At 50.1% G+C, this 22,918-nt stretch overlaps 1 protein-coding gene across 3 annotated transcripts in view; it reads right to left on the reverse strand.

Annotated features, from left to right (window-relative positions):
• The window catches only part of phldb2b (pleckstrin homology-like domain, family B, member 2b), a 517,142-nt gene that overhangs the window by 165,162 nt on the left and 329,062 nt on the right, over positions 1–22,918 (reverse strand). For 2 of the 3 annotated variants that reach the window (XM_072514437.1, XM_072514436.1), the window contains 2 exons: positions 21,382–21,519; positions 1,682–1,810 (listed from right to left, as the gene is read on the reverse strand). In XM_072514437.1, coding sequence (XP_072370538.1) covers positions 1,682–1,810; positions 21,382–21,519 — 267 coding nt within the window. The remainder of the gene's footprint in view (positions 1–1,681; positions 1,811–21,381; positions 21,520–22,918) is intronic. The other variant, XM_072514438.1, reaches the window with a different exon arrangement.

The following is a 22,918-nucleotide window of genomic DNA, read 5'->3' on the forward strand; positions in this document are numbered from 1 at the left end:
CCTTAAATCTATGTCTCCTGGTCATTTACCTCTCAACCATGAGGAAAAGTTTCTTCCTTCCTACTCTATCTATACCCCTCATAATTTTATACATCTCAATCATGCCCCCCCCCCCCCCAGTCTCCACTGCTCCAAGGAAAACAATAATAATAATCACTTATTGTCACAAGTAGGCTTCAATGAAGTTACTGTGAAAAGTCCCTAGTCGCCACATTCTGGAATTGAACCCGCGTTACTGCCCTTGTTCTGCACTACAAGCCAGCTGTTTAGCCCATTGTGCTAAATCCAAGTTTATCCAATCTCTCTTCATAACTAAAACTCTCGCCGAGGCAACATCCTGGTAAATCCCCTCTGCGCCCTTTCCAGTTCCATCACATCCCTCCTGTAATGTGGGTCCAGAACTGCACACAGTATTCTAGCTGTGACCCAACCAATCCTGCATAACCTCTGTTCTCTTAAACTCTATGCCTTGGCTATTAAAGGCAAGTATATCTTATGCCTCCTTAACCACTGTGTCCACCTGTTCTGCTACTTTAAGGGACCAGTGTACATGCACAGCAAGCTCCCTCTGATCCTTGGTGCTTCCCAGGGTTATGCCATTTATCATGTATTCCCTTGCCTTGTTTATCCTGCCCAAGTGCATCACCTCACACTTATCCATTTGCCCCTGATCAGCCCATCTGACCAGCCCATCAAAAGCCTCCTGTAATCAAAGGCTATCCTCCTCACTATTTACCACCCCACCGTGTCATCCGCAAACTTCCTGATCAACCCTCCTACATTCATATCTACATCATTTATATAAACCACAAACAGCAAGGGTCCAACACTAATCCCTGCGGGACCCCACTGGACACAGGCTTCCAGTCAGAAAAACACCCCTCCACCATCACCCTCTGCTTCCTGCCACTCAGTCAATTTGGATTCAATTTGCCAAATTTCCTTAGATCTTACCTTCCGGCTCTGAAGTCCAAGTAGACTACGCCAAATGCATTTCCCTCACTTACACGCCTGGTCACCTCTTCGAAAAACTCAATCAGGTTGGTCAGATACGACCTCCCCTTAACAAAATCATGTTGACTGTTCTTGATTAATTCCTGCCTCTCAGAATTGCTTCCAATACTTTCCCACCACTGAAGTTAGACTGACTGACCTGTAGTCTCCTGGTTTATCCCTTTCTCCCTTCTTGAATAATGGTACTACATTGGCTATCGCCAATCTATCGCCAGTCCTACAGCACCTCTTCTGTGGCCAGAGAGGAATGGAAAATTATTGCCAGCATGCCTGCTATTTCCTCCCTTGCCTCACTCAACAGCTTGGGATACAATTCATTTGGCCTTGGAGATTTGTCTACCTTTTAAGCCTGCCAGACCATGCAGAACCTCCTCCCTGTCTCTGTTAATCTCTTTAATTTTATTTTGAAGAATCTGTGACATAAATTGCAATCATTAAAACAGTGGGTGGAATGTGATAGGCGTGACATGTAACACTTGGAAGGCACACGTCACAGTAACTACAAAGGAAAGGGTAATGCTTTGACATGAGATTTCCTGTAGAAGCTGCTTTGCACCGGGGTGTACTGAATTTAATATAAAGATTTCTTCGTAGAGTTAATCAGCTGATATTTACTGGCAAGTAAATGGGTATACAACAAAAACTCAGGAACCAGTGATCTACTGACCCTCTCCAACTGTTCCTGTAAGCATTTTCTCATGGAATCTGGGCAGTTATCAAGCTTGTTCTTCAACTCAGAGTAACCCTCTTGCAGCCTCTCTACTTTTTCTCTCTCAGTTTTCAAATGTGTCTTTTCCTGGAAAGCAGAACACAGAAATAACAAGAAGGAAAGGTGACTTAAAATGAGTCTGTGCGGGTACAATGCCCACTTCCTGGCAGCACTAAACACAGCAGCTCTGTAATGGGGCTGAAGGTGGGCGAGGGGGAGGCCAGCGGTGTAGGGAGTGGGGGTTTGGGGGGCCTGTTCCACCATGGCCGATCTGTGCTCGAATTCTATTCATCCACATTATTTCCACATCTGAAAAAGAAGTCAATCTCAGTTTTGAAATTCTAAATTGGCGTCTAATCTCAACAACTTCCACTGTGTGAAGAATTGCTTTTTTTCCCATCACTCCCTGCCAGGGTACATAGTTTCTTTCACTCTATCCTTTAATAATCTCAAAACACCTTAATTAAATCAACCCTTAATTTTGATACTCCAGGGAATGCACACCCAGTCTCATCTGCACATGGGAAATTACAATTCACAATTATAAAGCTAACAGCAAACATCTGAAGAATGCAATATTGTTCCAGATTATGCACGTAAATGCCAGACACCAATTAATAGCAGTGGGCGTATCTGATTTATATACACATTTCTGCAGGAAGAAATTATGCTAAAGTAAGTCAGGGTTCGATTTGCAGTTAGGTGACCATACAAAAATGATTACAACACCCAATACTCATGGCGCCACCACATTACATCTTTACTGTAACAGCCACAGTTGTACAGCAACAAATTGCATTGATTAAGCACCCTGAATGGAGGAAGGAGGACCACATGTTTCAGAGGGCTGAGGAATAAAAGCGAGAGTAAAGCCATGAAGGAGATATTTGGGATTGTGTCCAAAAACCAGGTTGAGGAAGTTGTGACCGGAATGGAAGGTTTAAAGGAAAGAGGGAACGAGGGACGCCATTCTAGAGTGCGTTGCCAAGACAACAGAAGGCATGGCTCTCAATTGGTGCCAAAGTTGGGGAAGGGCGCGAAATAGAAGGAGTTGAGGAGGGGGAATGATGCCTCCATCAGAAGCCACCATCTAATTTTCCCGTAAGGTCGGTTGGCCGCTGGACCCGCAGCAATCCCCCCCACCCCTCGCCCCCACCCGCCCCAAACCTCTCTCTTAAAACCTCAATCGCTCACTGTCAGCTGCCAAAGGCCTTTCCTACCCTCTCTACCCTGAGAGCCCGAAAACCAACCTTTTCCATTCTGCCCTGCTCCAACGTCTTCAGGAAGTTACCCTCCTGTTGCTGGATGGATGAGAGTATGCTGGCCAAAGGTGGGACATCCTCCCGAGTGAAGAGCAGGAATCCTTCCACATCCCACTGATGTTCAGTTGAGTGTGAAGTGGGCTGCGCGTCAGGCAGAGTTAGAGAGGATGTGTTCCCCACCGACACTTCGGATGCCAGGACAGAAAACGTCACCATCTGAAATATCCTGGCCATGAAGTCAGAGTCAAATGAATGGGGCGAGTTTAGAGAGAAGCAGCTGGTGGTTGTTCACCATCTGTCCGGCTATATTGCCAGAATTAGGTCCAGCATTGTACCATCTCTAGTTGGAACCTCTACAAATTGAGCTAAAAGGTTCTCCTGTTTACATTTAAGGACTCCACTCCATCTAAGCCCTCAACACAATGACTATCCCAATCAGGTTGGGAAAATTGAAATCACCTAATATAATTACCCTATTATTATTTTTACACACCTCTGCGAATTGCGCACATATTTACTCCTCAATTTCCGGCTGATTATCTGGGAGTCTATAATAAACACCTAGGAACGTGACCGTTCCTTTTCTGTTCCCAAGCTCGACCCATAAAGCTTCATTTACTGTCCGTTCCAAGTTTTCGGGCTGGATTCTCCGTTGTTGGGATTCTCCGTTGCGCCGGCAGCCCGGGGATTTCCTGACGGTGTGGGGCTGCCCACAATGGGAAACCCCATTGGCTGGCTGGCGAGGTGGAGAATCCCGGGGGGGAGCCGCACCAGACGGTCAATCCCACCCATCATCTCTCCTTACCGCAATACCTGACTCCTAAACAATAATGCCATGCCTCATTCTCCTTAACCCCTCCTCTGTCTCGCGTGAAGATTCTATATCTCGGGATGTTGAGCTGCCAATCCTGCCCCTCCCTCAACCACGTCTCCGTGATGGCTAATATATCACAATTCCACATGTCAATCCTCGCCCTTAACTCATCCATTTTACCTGTAATACTCCTGGCATTAAAGTAGGGGCCATCCAGCCTTGTCTTACTCCCTTGAAACTTACTACCGCTTTATTCCCTCTGAATTGACTGCTTTTCTGTGTTATGCTGTGATGCACGGTCAATGACTACTAAAGCGAGGTTGTAGTCCAACTGAAGGCTTTAATAAGCTGGATGTATCCCTCAGCAGCTCAGGTACAGAATGAAGACTGCTGGGGCGGCACGGGCTCTTATACCCCGCCAAGCAGGGCGGAGCTACCATACACCTTAACCAATAGAAAGCATACAGTTTCCACCAATGGTGCTCTAGCCTAACAGGTACCGTAATACCTCTACTACCACATTCACCCCTGTTAAAAAAGAGTCCGGCGGGGCTGGTGGCCTGATACTACAAACATAGCAACGTGGTAGAATTAGTTATGGAGGTACCGTAATACCTCCATACAGCGTTTTGTAACTATTTACAATTCTGATAGCTATTTACAATTGATGATTTCAATTTACAGTTTACAGTTTACAATTTAAAATGAAGCAATCAGGCGATCGGGGGCTCTGGTCGTCCTCTGTGATCGTCGAAGCTTCGGTGGTGACTCCGGTGGAGGCTCGGGCGTCTGTGACTCCGGGAGCGTGGCTTCGATCTCCATGGCAGCTTCGGCACCCCTAGACGGCGCTGGTGGGGTAAACGGTTGACCTGGGAAGGAAGCGCATGCGGCGTGCGTCGGTGGGTGGGGGGGGGCTTACATGGGGCCAGCGGAAGGACCAATCCCCCTGTAAGATGCCCTGGTGGAGGGGAGGGTGAGACTGGTGGCTGGGGTGTGCGTGGGGCTCCTGGCGGGCGGCAGGTCTCGTAGGGAGACCGTATCTTGTTGGCCGTTGGGGTACGCCACGTAGGTGTACTGGGGGTTAGCATGGAGCAGATGGACCCTGTCGACCAACGGGTTCAACTTGTGCGCCCGCACGTGTTTTCGGAGCAGGGTGCTGCCAGCTAGATTAGGAGCGAGGTCCCAGAGGAGGACTTCCTGGGGAAGACAAGGAGACGTTCGCTAGGTGTCTGGTTGGTGGTGGTACAAAGCAGTGACCGGACGGAGTGGAGGGCATCCGGGAGGACATCCTGCCAGCGGGGGACTGGGAGATTCCTGGACCGTAGGGCCATTAGGACGGTCTTCCAGGCCATTCTGTTCTCCCTCTCTACCTGTCCGTTACCCTGGGGGTTGTAACTGGTCGTCCTGCTCGAGGCGATGCCCTTGCTGAGCAGGAATTGATGCAGTTCGGCGCTCATAAAGGAGGACCCCCTATCACTGTGTATGTACGCGGGGAAACCGAACAGTGTAAAAATACCCTGGAGGGCCTTCATGACGGTGGTTGCGGTCACGTCGGGGCAGGGGATGGCGAATGGGAACCGGGAGTATTCGTCAATCACGCTCAGGAAGTACGTGTTGCGGTCGGTGGAGGGGAGGGGGCCTTTGAAGTCCATGCTGAGGCGTTCAAAGGGACGGGAAGCCTTTATCAGATGCGCTTTCTCTGGCCGGTAGAAGTGCGGTCTGCACTCCTCGCAGATTGGGCAGTCCCTGATGGCTGTCCTGACCTCCTCGATGGAGTAGGGCAGGTTGCGGGTCTTGACAAAATGGAAAAAGCGAGTGACCCTCGGATGGCAGAGGTCCTCGTGGAGGGCTCGGAGGCGGTCCACTTGTGCGGTGGCACATGTGCCACGGGATAGGGCGTCAGGAGGCTCATTTAGCTTCCCGGGACGGTACAAGATCTCGTAGTTGTAGGTGGAGAGTTCGATCCTCCATCGCAAGATCTTGTCGTTTTTTATCTTGCCCCGCTGTGCATTATCAAACATGAAAGCAACTGACAGTTGGTCAGTGAGGAGAGTGAATCTCCTGCCGGCCAGGTAATGCCTCCAATGTCGCACAGCTTCTACTATGGCCTGGGCCTCCTTTTCGACTGAGGAGTGGCGGATTTCGGAAGCATGGAGGGTACGTGAGAAGGCCACGGGTCTGCCCGCTTGGTTGACGGTGGCCACCAGAGCTACGTCAGACGCATCGCTCTCGACCTGGAAGGGGAGGGACTCATTGATGGCGTGCATCGTGGCCTTTGCAATGTTTGCTTTGATGCGGCTGAAGGCCTGGCGGGCCTCTATCGACAGGGGAAAAGCTGTGGATTGGATCAGGGGACGGGCCTTGTTCGCATAGTTGGGGACCCACTGGGCGTAGTAACTGAAAAACCCTATGCAGCGCTTCAGGGCCTTGGAGCAGTGAGGGAGGGGGAGCTCCATAAGGGGGCGCATGCGTTCAGGGTCGGGGTCTATAACTCCATTTCGCATTACGTAGCCGAGGATGGCTAGGCGGTCGGTGCTAAACACGCATTTATCCTTGTGTATGTACGGTTAAGGATCTTTGCGTTCTGAAGGAATTTTCGGAGGTTGGTGTCGTGGTCCTGCTGGTCATGGCCGCAGATGGTGACATTATCGAGATACGGGAATGTTGCCCGTAAACCGTACCGGTCAACCATTCGGTCCATCCCACGCTGGAAAACCGAGACCCTGTTAGTGACACCGAAGGGAACCCTTAAGAAGTGGTAGAGCCGTGCATCTGCCTCGAAGGCAGTGTATTTGCGGTCACTAGTGCGGATGGGGAGCTGGTGGTAGGCGGACTTGAGATCCACCGTGGAGAAGACCTTATAATGCGTGATCCTGTTTACCAGGTCGGATATGTGAGGGAGAGGGTACGCGTCCAGCTGCGTAAACCTGTTGATGGTCTGACTGTAGTCGATGACCATCCTATGCTTCTCCCCGGTCTTTACCACCACTAGCTGAGCTCTCCAGGGACTGTTGCTCGCTTCGATGACCCCTTCCCTCAGTAGCCTTTGGACCTCTGACCTAATAAAGATCCGGTCCTGGGCACTGTCCCGTCTGCTCCTTGTGGCGATCGGTTTGCAATCCGGGGTGAGGTTCGCAAACAGGGAAGGCAGGTGGACCTTAAGGGTCACGAGGCCGCAGACAGTGAGGGGGGGTATAGGGCCGCCGAATTTGAAGGTTAGACTTTGGAGGTTACACTGGAAGTCTAAACCCAGGAGTGTAGCCGCACAGAGGTCGGGAAGGACGTAGAGACGGAAATTTTTGAATTCCCTTCCCTGGACTGTGAGGTTTGCTACACAAAACCCCTTTATCGCCACTGAGTGTGAACCGGAGGCCAGGGAGATTTTTTGATTAACGGGATGGATGAGGAGAGAACAGCGCCTTACCCTGTTGGGGTGTATGAAGCTCTCTGTGCTCCCAGAGTCGATTAGGCAGGACGTCTCGTGCCCGTTGATAAATACAGTCGTTGTAGCAGTTGAGAGTGTTCGAGCCCGGGACTGATCCAGAGTCACTGAGGCTAATCGCAGCAGTTGAGAGTTCTCTTCGGGCAGTGCGTGGTCAGCTGAGCTGGGGTCCTGGGGATTCTTCCAAGATGGCGGCTCCCATTGGTCGCACATGGCTGGGGGTGCACAAAATGGCGGCGCCCATCCCTCTAACGTGGCGTCTGCGGTACAAGATGGCGGCGCCCGGGGTCCGCACGTGGCCCTGGAGTAGGAAGATGGCGGCGATCGCTGGCCGCACGGGGACCGTGGAGAGGTTTGTGGTGGCGGTCCGCATTCGCCGCCGGAGACCGCGGCAACCGCACGGGCCTGACATACCCCAACGAAATGACCCTTTTTGCCGCATCCCTTGCAGGCTGATGCACGGGCCGGGCAGCGCTGGCGGGGGTGCTTGGCCTGCCCGCAAAAGTAGCAGCGGGGCCCCCCGGGATTGCCAGGCCGCCTTGCAGCGCAGGCTTGTGCGGGGGGGGGGGGGGGGGATGATATCTCGGGGTCAGCTGTGGAGGGGTTCCACGCTGCCCAGGGGGCTGCTGCGCCGTCGGGAACGTAAGTTCCTGGAGGCCACGTCCAGGGAGCCTGCAATGGCCTGTGCCTCCTTGAGACCCAGAGTGTCTTTTTCTAGCAGTCGCTGGCAGATTCGTGAGGATAGCATACCTGCCACGAAAGCGTCCCGGACCAAGAGTTCAGTGTGTTCGCTCGACAAAACTTGCGGGCAGCTGCAGTTTCTCCCCAACACCAGGAGTGCACGGTAGAATTCCTCCAGCGATTCCCTAGGGGTTTGTCGCCTTGTTGCAAGCAGGTGCCGGGCGTAGACCTGGTTTACCGGGCGAATATAATGTTCTTTTAGCAGCTCGATTGCTGCATCGAAACTTCCGCTTCCTCGATGAGGGTGTAAATCTCGGGCTCACCCTCGAGTGCAGGACTTGCATTTTCTGTTCTCCCGTGGGTGTGTTTTCGGCCGTCCCGAGATACCCTTTAAAAAACACGCCAGCCAGTGCTTGAAGATTGCCGCTGAGTTCGCCGCGTGGGGGCTGAGTTGCAGACACTCCGGCTTGATTCGGAGCTCCATCCTTTTTTTAAAAATCTAGCTTATTAAATTGATGCACGATCAATGACCACTAAAGCGAGGTTGTAGTCCAACTGAAGGCTTTAATAAGCTAGATGTTTCCCCCTGCAGCTCAGGTACAGAAAGAAGGCTGCTGGAGCGGCTCGGGCTCTTGTATCCCGCCTAGCAGGGCGGAGCTACCATACATCTTAACCAATAGAAAGCATACGGTTTCCACCAATGGTGCTCCAGCCTATTAGGTACCGTAATACCTCTACTACCACATGCTGTGTCCCTATTCTGCTGACAGTCTGTGTCCCCTCCCTTGCCAAATTAATTTAAACTCCTCCCAACAGTACTGGCAAACCCGCCAACAAGGATGCTTGTCCTGCTTTGGTTCAGATGTAAATCGTTCCGTTTGTCCAGGTCCCACCTTCCCCAGAAATGGTCCCAGTGATCCAGGAATCTAATACCTTCCCTCCTGCACCAACTCGTAACCATGCATTCATTTGCTGTACTTGCTAGCATGTGGCACTGGAAGTAATCCGCAGATTACAACCCGAGAAGCCCTGCTTTTTGGTCTCCTACCTAACTCCCTGAAATCCTTGATGCAAGACCTCATCCCTCTTTCTGCTTATGTCATTACCAATATGTACCATGACTTCTGCCTTATCACCCTCTCCCTTCAGAATGCCCTGTTCCCGTTCAGAGACATCCTTGACCCTGGCACCAGGAAGACAACCCTCTCATCCTCAGTGCTTCCCAGGGTCCTGAAATTTATCATGTGTTCCTTTGTTTGTCCTGCCCAAGTGCATCACCTCACACTTATCCGGATTGAATTCCATTTACCACTGATCAGGCCACCTGACCAGCCTGTCTATGACCCATGTAATCTAAGGCTATCCTCCTCACTATTTACCACCCCACCAATTTTTGCATCACCTGAGAACTTACTGATCAACCCTCCTACATTCATGTCAAAATCATTTTTTTAAAAAACCACAAGCACCAAGAGCTCCAACGCTGATCCCTACGGGACACCACTGCACAGAGGCTTCCAGTCAGAAAAACACCCCTCCACCATCACCCTCTGCTTCCTGCCACTCAGCAAATTCTGGATCCCATGGGCTTACCTTCACTATCCGTCTCCCATGTGGGACGTTATCAAAAGCCTTGCTGATGTCCAAGTAGACTACGACAAATATATTTCCCTCATTTACACACCTGGTCACCGCTTCGAAAAATTCAATCAAAATGGTCAGACATGACTTTCCCTTAACAAAACAATGCTGGCTGTTCGCGATTAATCCCTGCCTCCCCAAATGCAGATTAATTCTTTATTTTCCCCCTTTTTCAAAAAATGTTCCAAATTTAAATTTAGAGTACCCTATTTATTTTCCAATTAATAGGCAATTTAGCGTGGCCAATCCTCCTACCCTGCACATCTTTGGGGTATGGGGCTGAGACCCACGCAGACACGAGGAGAATGTGCAAACTCGCACACAGACAGTGACCCGCGGCCGGGATCAAACCTGGGTCCTTGATGCCGTGAGGCAGCAGTGCTAACTTTTCTTCTGTATTTACAAATGAGAGGGGCGATATTGTTGGAGAGGACAGTGTGAAACAGATTGGTAAGCTCGAGGAAATACTTGTTAGGAAGGAAGATGTGTTGGGCATTTTGAAAAACTTGAGGATAGACAAGTCCCCCGGGCCTGACGGGATATATCCAAGGATTCTATGGGAAGCAAGAGATGAAATTGCAGCGCCGTTGGCAATGATCTTTTCGTCCTCACTGTCAACAGGGGTGGTACCAGGGGATTGGAGAGTGGCGAATGTCGTGCCCCTGTTCAAAAAAGGGACTAGGGATAACCCTGGGAATTACAGGCCAGTTAGTCTTACTTCGGTGGTAGGCAAAGTAATGGAAAGGGTACTGAAGGATAGGATTTCTGAGCATCTGGAAAGACACTGCTTGATTAGGGATAGTCAGCACGGATTTGTGAGGGGTAGGTCTTGCCTTACAAATCTTATTGAATTCTTTGAGGAGGTGACCAAGCATGTGGATGAAGGTAAAGCAGTGGATGTAGTGTACATGGATTTTAGTAAGGCATTTGATAAAGTTCCCCATGGTAGGCTTATGCAGAAAGTAAGGAGGCATGGGATAGTGGGAAATTTGGTCAGTTTGGATAACGAACTGGCTAACCGATAGAAGTCAGAGAGTGGTGGTGGATGGCAAATATTCAGCCTGGATCCCAGTTACCAGTGGCGTACCGCAGGGATCAGTTCTGGGTCCTCTGCTGTTTGTGATTTTCATTAATGACTTGGATGAGGGAGTTGAAGGGTGGGTCAGTAAATTTGCAGACGATACGAAGATTGGTGGAGTTGTGGATAGTAAGGAGGGCTGTTGTCGGCTGCAAAGAGACATAGATAGGATGCAGAGCTGGGCTGAGAAGTGGCAGATGGAGTTTAACCCTGAAAAGTGTGAGGTTGTCCATTTTGGAAGGACAAATATGAATGCGGAATACAGGGTTAACGGTAGAGTTCTTGGCAATGTGGAGGAGCAGAGAGATCTTGGGGTCTATGTTCATACATCTTTGAAAGTTGCCACTCAAGTGGATAGAATGATGAAGAAGGCCGATGGTGTGCTAGCGTTCATTAACAGAGGGATTGAATTTAAGAGCCGTGAGGTGATGATGCAGCTGTACAAAACTTTGGTAAGGCCACATTTGGAGTACTGTGTACAGTTCTGGTCGCCTCATTTTAGGAAGGATGTGGAAGCTCTGGAAAAGGTGCAAAGAAGATTTACCAGGATGTTGCCTGGAATGGAGAGTAGGTCTTACGAGGAAAGGTTGAGGGTGCTAGGCCTTTTCTCATTAGAGCGGAGAAGGATGAGGGGCGACTTGATAGAGGTTTATAAGATGATCAGGGGAATAGATAGAGTGGACAGTCAGAGACTTTTTCCCCGGGTGGAACAAACCATTACAAGGGGACATAAATTTAAGGTGAAAGGTGGAAGATATAGGAGGGATATCAGAGGTAGGTTCTTTACCCAGAGAGTATTGGGGGCATGGAATGCACTGCCTGTGGAAATAGTTGAGTCGGATACATTAGGGACCTTCAAGCAGCTATTGGATAGGTACATGGATTACGGTAAAATTATATAGTGTAGATTTATTTGTTCTTAAGGGCAGCACGGTAGCATTGTGGATAGCACAATTGCTTCACAGCTCCATGGTCCCAGGTTCGATTCCGGCTTGGGTCATTGTCTGTGCGGAGTCTGCACGTCCTCCCCGTGTCTGCGTGGGTTTCCTCCGGGTGCTCCGGTTTCCTCCCACAGTCCAAAGATGTGCGGGTTAGGTGAATTGGCCAATGATAAATTGCCCTTAATGTCCAAATTGCCCTTGGTGTTGGGTGGAGGTGTTGAGTTTGGGTAGGGTGCTCTTTCCAAGAGCCGGTGCAGACTCAAAGGTCCGAATGGCCTCCTTCTGCACTGTAAATTCAATGATAATCTATGATTAATCTAGGACAAAGGTTCGGCACAACATCGTGGGCCGAAGGGCCTGTTCTGTGCTGTATTTTCTATGTTCTATGTTCTAACCATGCCACCGCCCGTGCAGTTTACTTCTGTCTCTCAGAATTGCTTCCAATAGTTTCCCACCACCGAGGTTAGACAGACTGGCCTGTAGTACCCTGGTTTATCCCTTCCTCCCTTCTTGAATAATGGTACCACATTGGCTATCCTCCTGTCCTCCGGTACCTCTCCTGTGGCCAGAGAGGGATTGAAAATTATTACCAGTGCCCCTGCTATTTCCTCCCTTGCCTCACTCAGCGGCCTGGGATACATTTCCTCTGGCCTTGGAGATTTGTCTGCTTTTTGCCAGACCATTGAGAGCCTCCTCTCTGTCTATGCCAATCTCTTAAATTTTCTCACAGTACTTCTCCCTGATTTCTAAACCCACACTGTCGACACCTCTCATAAGTGAAAACTGGCAAAAAGTATTCATTTATACCCCAACCTACGATCTCCGGCTCCACACAAATTACCACTGTGATCCTTAATGGAACCTACTCTTTCCCTGGTTATCCTTTTACCCTCAACCGTTTTGAAAATAAATTTAGGATACCCAATTAAGGGGCAATTTAGCGTGGCCAATCCACCCACCCTGCACATCTTTGTAAGGGTGAGACCCACACAGACATGAGGAGGATGCGAAAACTCCACACGGACAGTGATCCGGGGCTGGGATCGAACCGGGTCTTCGGTGCCATGAGGCAGCAGTGCTAACCATTGCACCACCGTGCTGCCTTTCCTTTCACCCTGCAATAAAATAATTTAGGATTATCCTTTATTTTACTTGCCAGCTTCCTTTCATGTCCCCTTTTTGCTCTCCCAATTTGCTTTTTAAGATCCCTTTTGCACATTCTAAACGCCTCCAGGTCTTCTGCTATTTTGTGTCCTCGATATCTGCCATAAACCTCCCCTTTTCGCCTTATCAAATGCTGTATATCCCTCGATATCCAGCTTTCAATAGATTTGTTGGTCCCACTCTTTTTCTTGATTGGAACATATTGGCCCTGCACTCTCCCTATTTCACTATTCTGTCACAGATTTGATTTATCAAAAAGTGTCAGCTCCCAGTCTGCTCTGGCCGAATCATATCTGGTCGTATTAAAATCGGCCTTCCCCCAGTTTAGAACTTTGATCTCAGGCCCATCCTTGTCCTTTTCCTTCATGGCGTTATGCTCACTGTCTGCAAAATGCTCCCCCACTGATCCTTCAACCACCTACCCAGCTTCTTATCTAAATTAAGTCCAAGACCTCTCCTGTAGGTCCTACTACATACTGGCTTAAAAGGTTCCACTGGGTGAATTTTAAGAACTCTGTTCCATCTAAACCTTTCACACTATGGCTACCCCGGTTGATATTGGGGAAGTTGAAATCCCCCATTATCACTACCCTATTACTTTTCCACTTATCTCAAATGTACCTGCAGATCTGCTCTTCTATTTCTCTCAGACTGTTAGGGGGCCTATAGAACACTCCCAGCAACGTCATTGCTCCTTTTTGGTTTTTAAGTTCTACCCATATTGCTTTGGTTGAAGAGTCTTTTAAGATGTCGTCCTTCTTGACTGCTGTAATTGATTCCCTGATCAAAATTGTGACACCCCTCCTCTTTTACCTCCTTGTCTATCTCGCCTGAAGATAATAATAATAATAATCGCTTATTGTCACAAGTATGCTTCAATGAAGTTACTGTGAAAAGCCCCTAGTCACCACATTCCGGCACCTGTGCGGGGAGGCCGGTACAGGAATTGAACCCGCGCTGCTGGCATTGTTCTGCATTACAAACAAGCAGATCCTGTATCCTGTAATGTTGAGGCCAAACCTGCACCTCTCTCAATCATGTCTCAGTGACAGCAATGACATCATACCCCATGTTTTAATTTCTGCCCTCAATTCCTCGTCAAACTCCTCGCATTAAAATAAATACCATCCAAAAGTGCCAAATTCCCATGTGACTGAACCCTGGTCTAGACATTCTATGCCTTCCTGACTCACTTGATGTCTCCTCTAATTTTGACTGTGCATCTCGCCCTGCTGAACTTTCTCTCAGGATCCCAGCCCCCTGCCAAGTTAGTTTAAGTCCTCTCCATCTAGGTTTGGGCCGACAAGTAGCAAGTAATTTTTGTGCCAGACAAGTGCCAGGCAATGACCATGACCATCAGCAACAAGAGAGGATCAAACCATCGCTCCTTGACATTCAATGACATTACCATCAACATCCTGGGGGTTTGTTACCATTGATCAGAAACTGAACTGGACTAGCCATATAAATACTGTGGCTACCAGAGCACGTCAGAGGTTGGGAATTGAGTGGGAGGGGGATCTTGCGCAGGAGATCAGAGACAATGAGATTCAGTAAACTAAATCAGAAAATGGATAACACAGAAAACTCCCAGCCAATTCTGTAACCATCCTGCAGAAACTGCCATTCTCTCAGCTAACTGCTTTTAGCTTGATTAAAACCTTTGCCGTTGAATTTTGCAATTCCTAATCCTGTTCACTCTTGCCTGATTACAGAGATGAACAGATTAACATGTTTAATTGTGTGTGATTAGAATGGCCCTTGCTACTTCGTCAGACTTTAAGGAGACCACAGTGTGTGCATGCACCAAACATACATGTACCAACTGTCATGATATTCAAACACACACATCATGATGGACACACTAACAGGCAAATCAGAGTACACAACACCACAACCAATCACAGACAAGAACACCAACCACATAAAAAGCACGAGCACGACACCTGGAGGTCAGTAGGTCTGGGGAGAAGGAAGCATGAAAGAGCTGTTGAAACACCACAAGCAGGGAGCCCCCCACGTGCAGAGTGCAAAGACCAAGTTGTAAATAGTGAGTTTAAATAAACAAGTGTTGTACCATATGCAACTGTGTTGGCTCTTCTGTGTGTTAGAACACCCAACACCACATGGTACAGGAGTGGATCGATACCTGCCTACCAACCTGCCATTCTGGACATGGACCACACCGGCAAACCGCAGCCGATGCAAGTCACGGGGAACCTAGGCACCAACTGGAAGCTCTACAGGCAGCGATTTGACCTGTACATCCGTGCCACCGAAAAACAGAATGTCTCGGATGATTCGAAGATTGCAATGCTCCTCTTCTACGCAGGCCCCCACCCAAATGATGTCTTTAATTCACTGGTGTTCGAGGAAGGCGAAAACCAGGCCAAATATGACACGGTCATCCTCAAAATGGACCAGCACTTTCAAACTGAAGTAAACGAAACTTTCGAAAGATACATCTTTCAGCAACGCCTGCAAGGTAAGGAGGAGCTTTTTCAACCCTTTTTGACGCACCTCCGGATTCTAGCGCAGTCCTGCGGTTACGGCACCACCACAGAGTCCATGATCAGGGACCAGATTGTTTTTGGCGTTGCCTCCAGTGGCCTACGCCAGCAGCTTCTTAAAATAAAGAGCCTCACCTTAGCGTCTGCTGTGGAAGCCTGTGTCCTCCATGAAAATGCGACCTGCCGTTTTGCCCGATTTCAGGCGTCCGAGTTGGCACGGAGGGGGTCCCCAGCCGTCGAATCGGCAAGCCAGGCCGCCCACGACGTTGAACGCATCCAGGCCGTCGATTTCTTCCCGCCCCACGGCCCGGACGACAGCGGCCGCTTCCCGCGCTTTTCGCGGTCTCCCGCGCAGGTGCGCGCCAAGAATAACGGCCACAACGAGGGACGCACTGCGCAGGCGCGCCCACCGCAAGATCGCACTGCGCATGCGCAGTGGCGCAACGAACGCCGTGACGTCATGACGTGCAGCAAGTGTGGAGGTCTACACTTAAAAGGGCAATGTCCTGCAAAATACCAACAGTGCAACAGATGTGCCATGATAGGCCACTACGCAGCCCGCTGTCGTGCGGCTCAACCCATGGATCCGGCGCATCCTCGACAACCTCGCACACGAGTCAGGACCGTCCAGCCCACGCATCAAGACTTCCAGTTAAGTGATGCAGATGACCAGGATGACTTCAGAGTTGCCGTCATTGATGTCAACAAGGTCAATGCCATCAATCCAGACGATGAGTGGTGTGCCACCCTGACGGTCAACCGATCGCGCGTCGCCTTCCGTCTGGACACCGGCGCATCCGCCAACCTGATTGCTTACTCTGCAGTCCAGGCCATGAAGGTCAAACCACTCATCACACCATCCCGGCTTAAGATGGTTGACTATAACGGGAACGTTATCCCGTCCGTAGGATCTTGCCAGCTACAGGTGACTCACAAGAGGTACACGGCCACACTCCCCTTCGAAGTTGTGGGCTCATCAAAGGACTCGTTACTGGGCGCACAAGCGTGTAAGGTCCTTCACCTGGTACAGCGCATCATGTCTCTCTCTCCAGATGAGATATCCGACTTCCCGGATGCTGAGTTCCACGCGAATCTCCATTCCCTCCTCGCTCACAACCAGGAGGTTTTTGAAGGCATGGGGACATTGCCACACACGTACAAGATTCGACTCAGACCGGACGCCATCCCTGTCGTTCACGCACCTCGCAGGGTTCCTGCGCCTCTCAAAGACCGCCTCAAGGCACAACTGCAGATTCTTCAGGACCAAGGGGTCCTATCCAAGGTCACGGAGCCCACGCCATGGGTCAGCTCCATGGTCTGTGTAAAGAAGCCCTCTGGCGAGCTCCGTATATGTATAGATCCAAAAGATCTGAACAACAACATCATGCGGGAACACTATCCCATCCCAAAACGAGAAGACCTCACCAGCGAGATGGCGCGAGCCAACATATTCACTAAATTGGATGCGTCCAAAGGATTCTGGCAGATCCAACTGGACCCGGCCAGCCGAAGACTATGCACATTCAACACCCCTTTTGGCAGATTCTGCTACAACCGGATGCCATTCGGCATCATTTCGGCATCTGAAGTATTCCACCGCATTATGGAGCAGATGATGGAAGGCATCGAAGGGGTACGTGTATATGTGGACGATATCATCATTTGGTCCACCACTCCGCAGGAACACATGCATCGTCTTCGACGTGTCTTCACCCGCATACGGCAAAATGGCCTGCGTCTCAACCGTGCGAAGTGTGCTTTCGGCCAGACGGAGCTGAAATTCCTCGGGGACCACATCTCAAGGTCCGGGGTCCGTCCCGATGCAGACAAGGTTAGCGCCATCACAGCCATGCCACGACCGGCTGACAAGAAGGCTGTCTTAAGATTCCTGGGCATGGTCAACTTCCTTGGGAAGTTCATTCCCAACCTGGCTTCTCATACAACAAACATGCGCCATCTCGTAAAAAAATCGACGGAATTCAACTGGCACCAGTCGCATCAGCAGGAATGGGAGGAGCTCAAGCACAAACTGGTCACGGCACCAGTGCTGGCCTTCTTTGACGCGACTCGCCCTACAAAGATCTCAACAGACGCCAGCCAATCTGGTATTGGAGCGGTACTCCTGCAAAAAGACAGCACGTCATCATGGGCCCCGGTTGCGTATGCCTCACGAGCCATGACCCCTACCGAACAGCGCTACGCGCAAATCGAAAAAGAATGCCTGGGCTTGTTAACTGGACTGGACAAGTTCCACGACTATGTGTATGGCCTGCCACGATTCACGGTCGAAACTGACCACCGCCCCCTGGTCAACATCATTAACAAAGACCTGAACGACATGACTCCTCGCCTCCAGCGCATCTTACTCAAACTCAGGAGGTACGATTTTGAACTGATCTACACTCCGGGGAAGGAACTCATAGTGGCGGACACTCTTTCCCGAGCAGTGAGCACACCACCAGATGCGGAGGGGTTCGTGCGTCAAATTGAGGCACACGTGACTCTGACAGCAGCAAATATGCCAGCTGATGATCCTTGTCTGGCCCACATACGCGCAGAGACGGCGACTGACCCTCTGCTGCAGCGAGTGATGCGCCACATGACGGAAGGGTGGCTAAAAGGGCAGTGCCCCCAGTTTTACAATGTGCGAGATGATCTCACCAATATAGACGGGGTCCTTATGAAATCGCATAGGATCGTCATTCCACACAGTGTGCGCCAGATGATTCTTCGTCAACTACACGAAGGCCACTTGGGTGTCGAAAAATGCAGACGAAGGGCCCGGGCGGCGGTATATTGGCCGGGTATTAATGAAGACATAGCCAACATGGTGCTCAACTGCACAACCTGTCAGAGGTTTCAGCCGGCGCAACCTCCGGAAACACTTCTACCACACGAGATGGTGACGTCCCCCTGGGCGAAGGTGGGTGTTGACCTATTTCACGCGCTCGGCAGAGATTACATTGTTATTATAGACTACTTCTCAAACTACCCGGAAGTCATGCCTCTCCATGATCTGACGTCGTCCGCAGTCATTGGGGCCTGCAAGGAAACGTTTGCTCGCCATGGCATTCCAAGGACTGTCATGTCAGACAATGGACCTTGTTTTGCCAGCCGTGAATGGTCGTCCTTTGCCGCAGCATATGGTTTCACTCATGTGACATCCAGCCCTCTGCATCCACAATCGAACGGGAAGGCTGAAAAGGGTGTCCACATCGCAAAGCGGCTCCTGTGCAAGGCGGCTGATGCCGGATCGGACTTTAACCTTGCCTTGCTGGCCTATCGATCGGCCCCGTTATCCACGGGCCTCTCGCCAGCGCAGCTACTAATGGGTCGCTCCCTCAGGACGACGGTACCTTCCGTCCTGGCACCGACAACAGACCATGAGGCGGTTCTTCGGGACATGCAACTGCAGCGTGATCGCCAGAAAGGTCGGTACGACACACGAGCGACGGACCTGCCCCCCCTGTCCTCCGGAGACAAAGTACGCGTCCATCAACCGTATGGTGGCTGGTCAGCACCGGCCGAAGTCCTCCGACAAGTGGCTCCCCGCTCGTTCCTGGTTCGCATGCCGGATGGTTCCGTGCGTCGCCGCAATCGGCGCGCCCTTCGCCGACTTCCACGTTCACAGCCACACAACACGCCAGATCCTCAACAGGCTTCCGAGGATGACTTTGTGGAGCTGCCGCACATCACGCCCTTTCCATCGCCACCCATGGCCATGCCTGCACAGCAGCCGGTGGTTCTTGATCCACCCTTAAGGCGGTCAACCCGAATTCGTCGCAAACCCATTAGAATGGACTTATAATACAGTTCATATGTTTAATAAGTTGGACAATTTTACATGATAACCTGTTGTTGTTTATCGTTCCAGATGTCGTCTGACTGGACAACTGTTCAAAATTTTTTTTCTTCTTCTCTCGTTCGCATTTCTGTTATGTTATGGTACAACTGGATTCATGTGACGCACTCGACATCGCCCCATGTACATAGTTCCGTCATAGACACATGCTGCACACGACACACACACACTCTTAGATGCACTCACGTCACGATCATATTTATTACCACGTAGGCACATATCTTTGTAAAAAGGGGGGATGTCATGATATTCAAACACACACATCATGATGGACACACTAACAGGCAAATCAGAGTACACAACACCACAACCAATCACAGACAAGAACACCAACCACATAAAAAGCACGAGCACGACACCTGGAGGTCAGTAGGTCTGGGGAGAAGGAAGCATGAAAGAGCTGTTGAAACACCACAAGCAGGGAGCCCCCCACGTGCAGAGTGCAAAGACCAAGTTGTAAATAGTGAGTTTAAATAAACAAGTGTTGTACCATATGCAACTGTGTTGGCTCTTCTGTGTGTTAGAACACCCAACACCACACCAACAAGCACGCACACACGTAGGCAGGCACACGCTCACACACGTACAGAAGGTAGATTCAATGGCTAGATTCCGAAATCACACTTTATACAATCATCTGTTTTGTTTTGGTTGGTGCCATTTTCCTATTACAGCCCATTCCTCTCCGAATACCACAACTAAAATGCAAACAGATAAAGAATTAGATAATTACAGAGTTTTCATCTAGACAGTTGCTTTTCGCAACCTTATAATGTCCCAAAGCATTTGGCAGCCAATGAAGGGCCGAAATGTAGGAAATGCAGCAACTTACCTCTGCACAGCAGGATCCCACAAACAACAATGTGATAATGGCCAGGTAATCTGTTGTTATTGATGTTGATTAAGGGATAAATATTGGCCAGGCACTGGTGGTAACTCCCCTGCTCTTCTTCATATAGTGTGAGGGAATCGTCCCAAGAAAGGGAAGACTCTGTCTAACCCTCACTTTAACATTTCGATCGGACTTCTCCAGTTATTGCCACTCACTTTTCCCACCAGCAGTGCACCCCTCCGGTGGGTTTCACAGCAGCATGGGGTGGTTACTCATGGGAAATCACATTAATATGCGGCGGAAAGATAGAATCTCGCCGGCAATGAATGGCAAGGGGCCGAGAAACACATGGCTGGCAGACCGGAGAATCCAGCCTTTCATTTGGAAGACAGAACCTGCAGCAAAGCAGCACCCCCTCTGTACAATATCCATCTTTAGTAGACATTTCTTCAGGAACAAGTAAGCTTGCAGAATTAATCATCATTTTACTGGAAGCCATTTTTATCCCCACACTCACCCATTTTCTGGGAGAGGAGCTCAAAGATAAAATCATCCCATGGAATGTAAACCCAGTGGCTGTAACCAGAATCTATTTGTTCTGTTAAGAGAAGAGGAGAGGGTGGGAAAAGGAGGAATTGGCTCATTCAATGGTTATAGAATGGCTGAGGGAAAATAGGCAGGTGGTTATGATATAGAATTGTTAAACTCAGTAAAAGTTGAACGTTTCTCAAGCTGGCAGTGAGCTTCTTTAGAACAGTCACGGCCAGAGGGAATGGAATAGACTTTACAGTTTCTGACACCCTAATCATTTACCCCTCCTTCTAAATCCATTTTTCTTGTTTCATTTGCCCGTTTTGCATTTCCTTTTGGCTTGCGTCATCAATTATTCCTGCCTCACACCCAAACATTGGCTTTTCCCTTTTGATCTTTACTGTGTTCCCCCCCAAACCTCCACACTTTTCTACCATTCAGCAACTGACGAACAACCATTCATCTCAAACTCCTTCCAGTCTGATGAAAGGTCACAGACCTGAAAGGTTAACTTGGTTTCACCCTCTACAGGTACTGACGGTTTCCACTGTTTGCTGTTTTTACCACACAGAATGAGTAACTCGCTTAGTAAGTTTGGGATCTCTAATTTCCTGGGAAAACGGGCCCCACTGCGGTCTTCATTCCAGAGCTGGTAAACTGATTCCTTCCCCCCACTGTGCCACACTGTTGTAAATTGGACAGTACTATTGAATCATTGACCCAGAATACACGTCATGCAACAAAATATCTCAAGTCTCCAGCATACCCAGGCTGTGTGTTTACTGGGTCTGAGAGCAGGAAAACAGCTCCACCTCCAAAATTGTTCACCTACAAAAGGAAATTCAAGTCACAATCACACAGCCCGTGCTCCACAATTCACTACTTTTTAATTATTCCTACCTTCGCCTTTTCGGATGTAACATTGGCCTCCAGATCGCTTATCTTCTTCTGGAGTTGCTCGAATACATCTCTCTCATAGTGGACATGTGAGGACTCCGAGTCCCGCTCCCCCTCCAACAAGGCACGCTCCATTTCCATCTGTGAAAACATCACAGTCAAGGTCTGACGCACGATCAATGACCACTAAAGCGAGGTTGTAGTCCAACTGAAGGCTTTAATAAGCGCGATGTTTCCCCCAGCAGCTCAGGTACAGAATGAAGGCTGCTGGGGCGGCACAGGCTCTTGTACTGCGCCTTGCAGGGCGGAGCTACCATACAGATTGACCAATAGGAAACATACAATATCTACCAATGGTGTTCCAGCATTACCAGGTACCGTAATACCTCTACACAGACTACCACATTCACCCCCTGTTAAAAAAGAGTCCGGCGGGGGTGATGGCCTGATATTACAACATGGTAACGTGGTAGAAATTATAGTTATGGAGGTACCGTAATACCTCCGTGCAGCGTTTTGTAACTATTTACAATTCTATTTAGTATTTACAATTTATGATTCATAATTAACTATACACTTTAAAATGAAGCAATCAGTCGATCGGGGGCCCTGGTCGTCCTCTGTGATCGTCGAAGCTTCGGTGGTGATTCCGGTGGAGGCTCGGGCGTCTGTGACTCCGGGAGCGTGTCCTCGATCTCTGTGGCAGCTTCGACACCCCTAGACGGCGCTGGTGGGGAAAACGGTTGACCTGGGAAGGGAGCATCTGCGGGGTGCATCGATGGGTGGGGGGGTCTAGACGGGGCCAGCAAAAGGACCGATCCTCCTGTAAGGTGCACCAGTGGGAGGGAGGGTGGGACTGGTGGCTGGGGTGTGCGTGGGGCTCCGGCGGGCGCCAGGTCTCGTAGGGAGACCGTATCTTGTCAGCCGTCGGGGTACGCCACGTAGGCATACTGGGGGTTAGCGTGGAGAAGATGGACCCTCTCGACCAACGGGTCCGACTTGAGTGCCCGCACGTGTTTTCAGAGCAGGATGGGTCCAGGAGCTGCCAGCAAGGTCGGGAGCGAGGTCCCAGAGGAGGACTTCCTGGGGAAGACAAGGAGACGTTCATGAGGTGTTTGGTTGGTTGTGCTACAAATCAGTGACCGGATGGAGTGGAGGGCATCCGGGAGGACTTCCTGCCAGCGGGAGACTGGGAGATTCCTGGACCGGAGGGCCAGTAGGACGGTCTTCCAGACCGTTCCGTTCTCCCTCTCTACCTGTCCGTTAGCCCGGGGGTTGTAACTGGTCGTCCTGCTCGAGGCACTGCCTTTGCTGAGCAGGAATTGACGCAGTTCGTCTCTCATAAAGGAGGACCCCATATCACTATGTATGTAGGTGGGAACCCGAACAGTGCAAAGATGCTATGGAGGGCCTTGATGACGGTGGTTGCGGTCATGTCGGGGCAGGGGATGGCGAATGGGAACCGGGAGTACTCGTCAATCACGTCCAGGAAGTACGTGTTGCGGTCGGTGGAGGGGAGGGGGCCTTTGAAGTCCATGCT

The sequence above is a fragment of the Scyliorhinus torazame genome, chromosome 8 (assembly GCF_047496885.1).
Source record: "Scyliorhinus torazame isolate Kashiwa2021f chromosome 8, sScyTor2.1, whole genome shotgun sequence".
Lineage (NCBI taxonomy): Eukaryota > Metazoa > Chordata > Chondrichthyes > Carcharhiniformes > Scyliorhinidae > Scyliorhinus > Scyliorhinus torazame.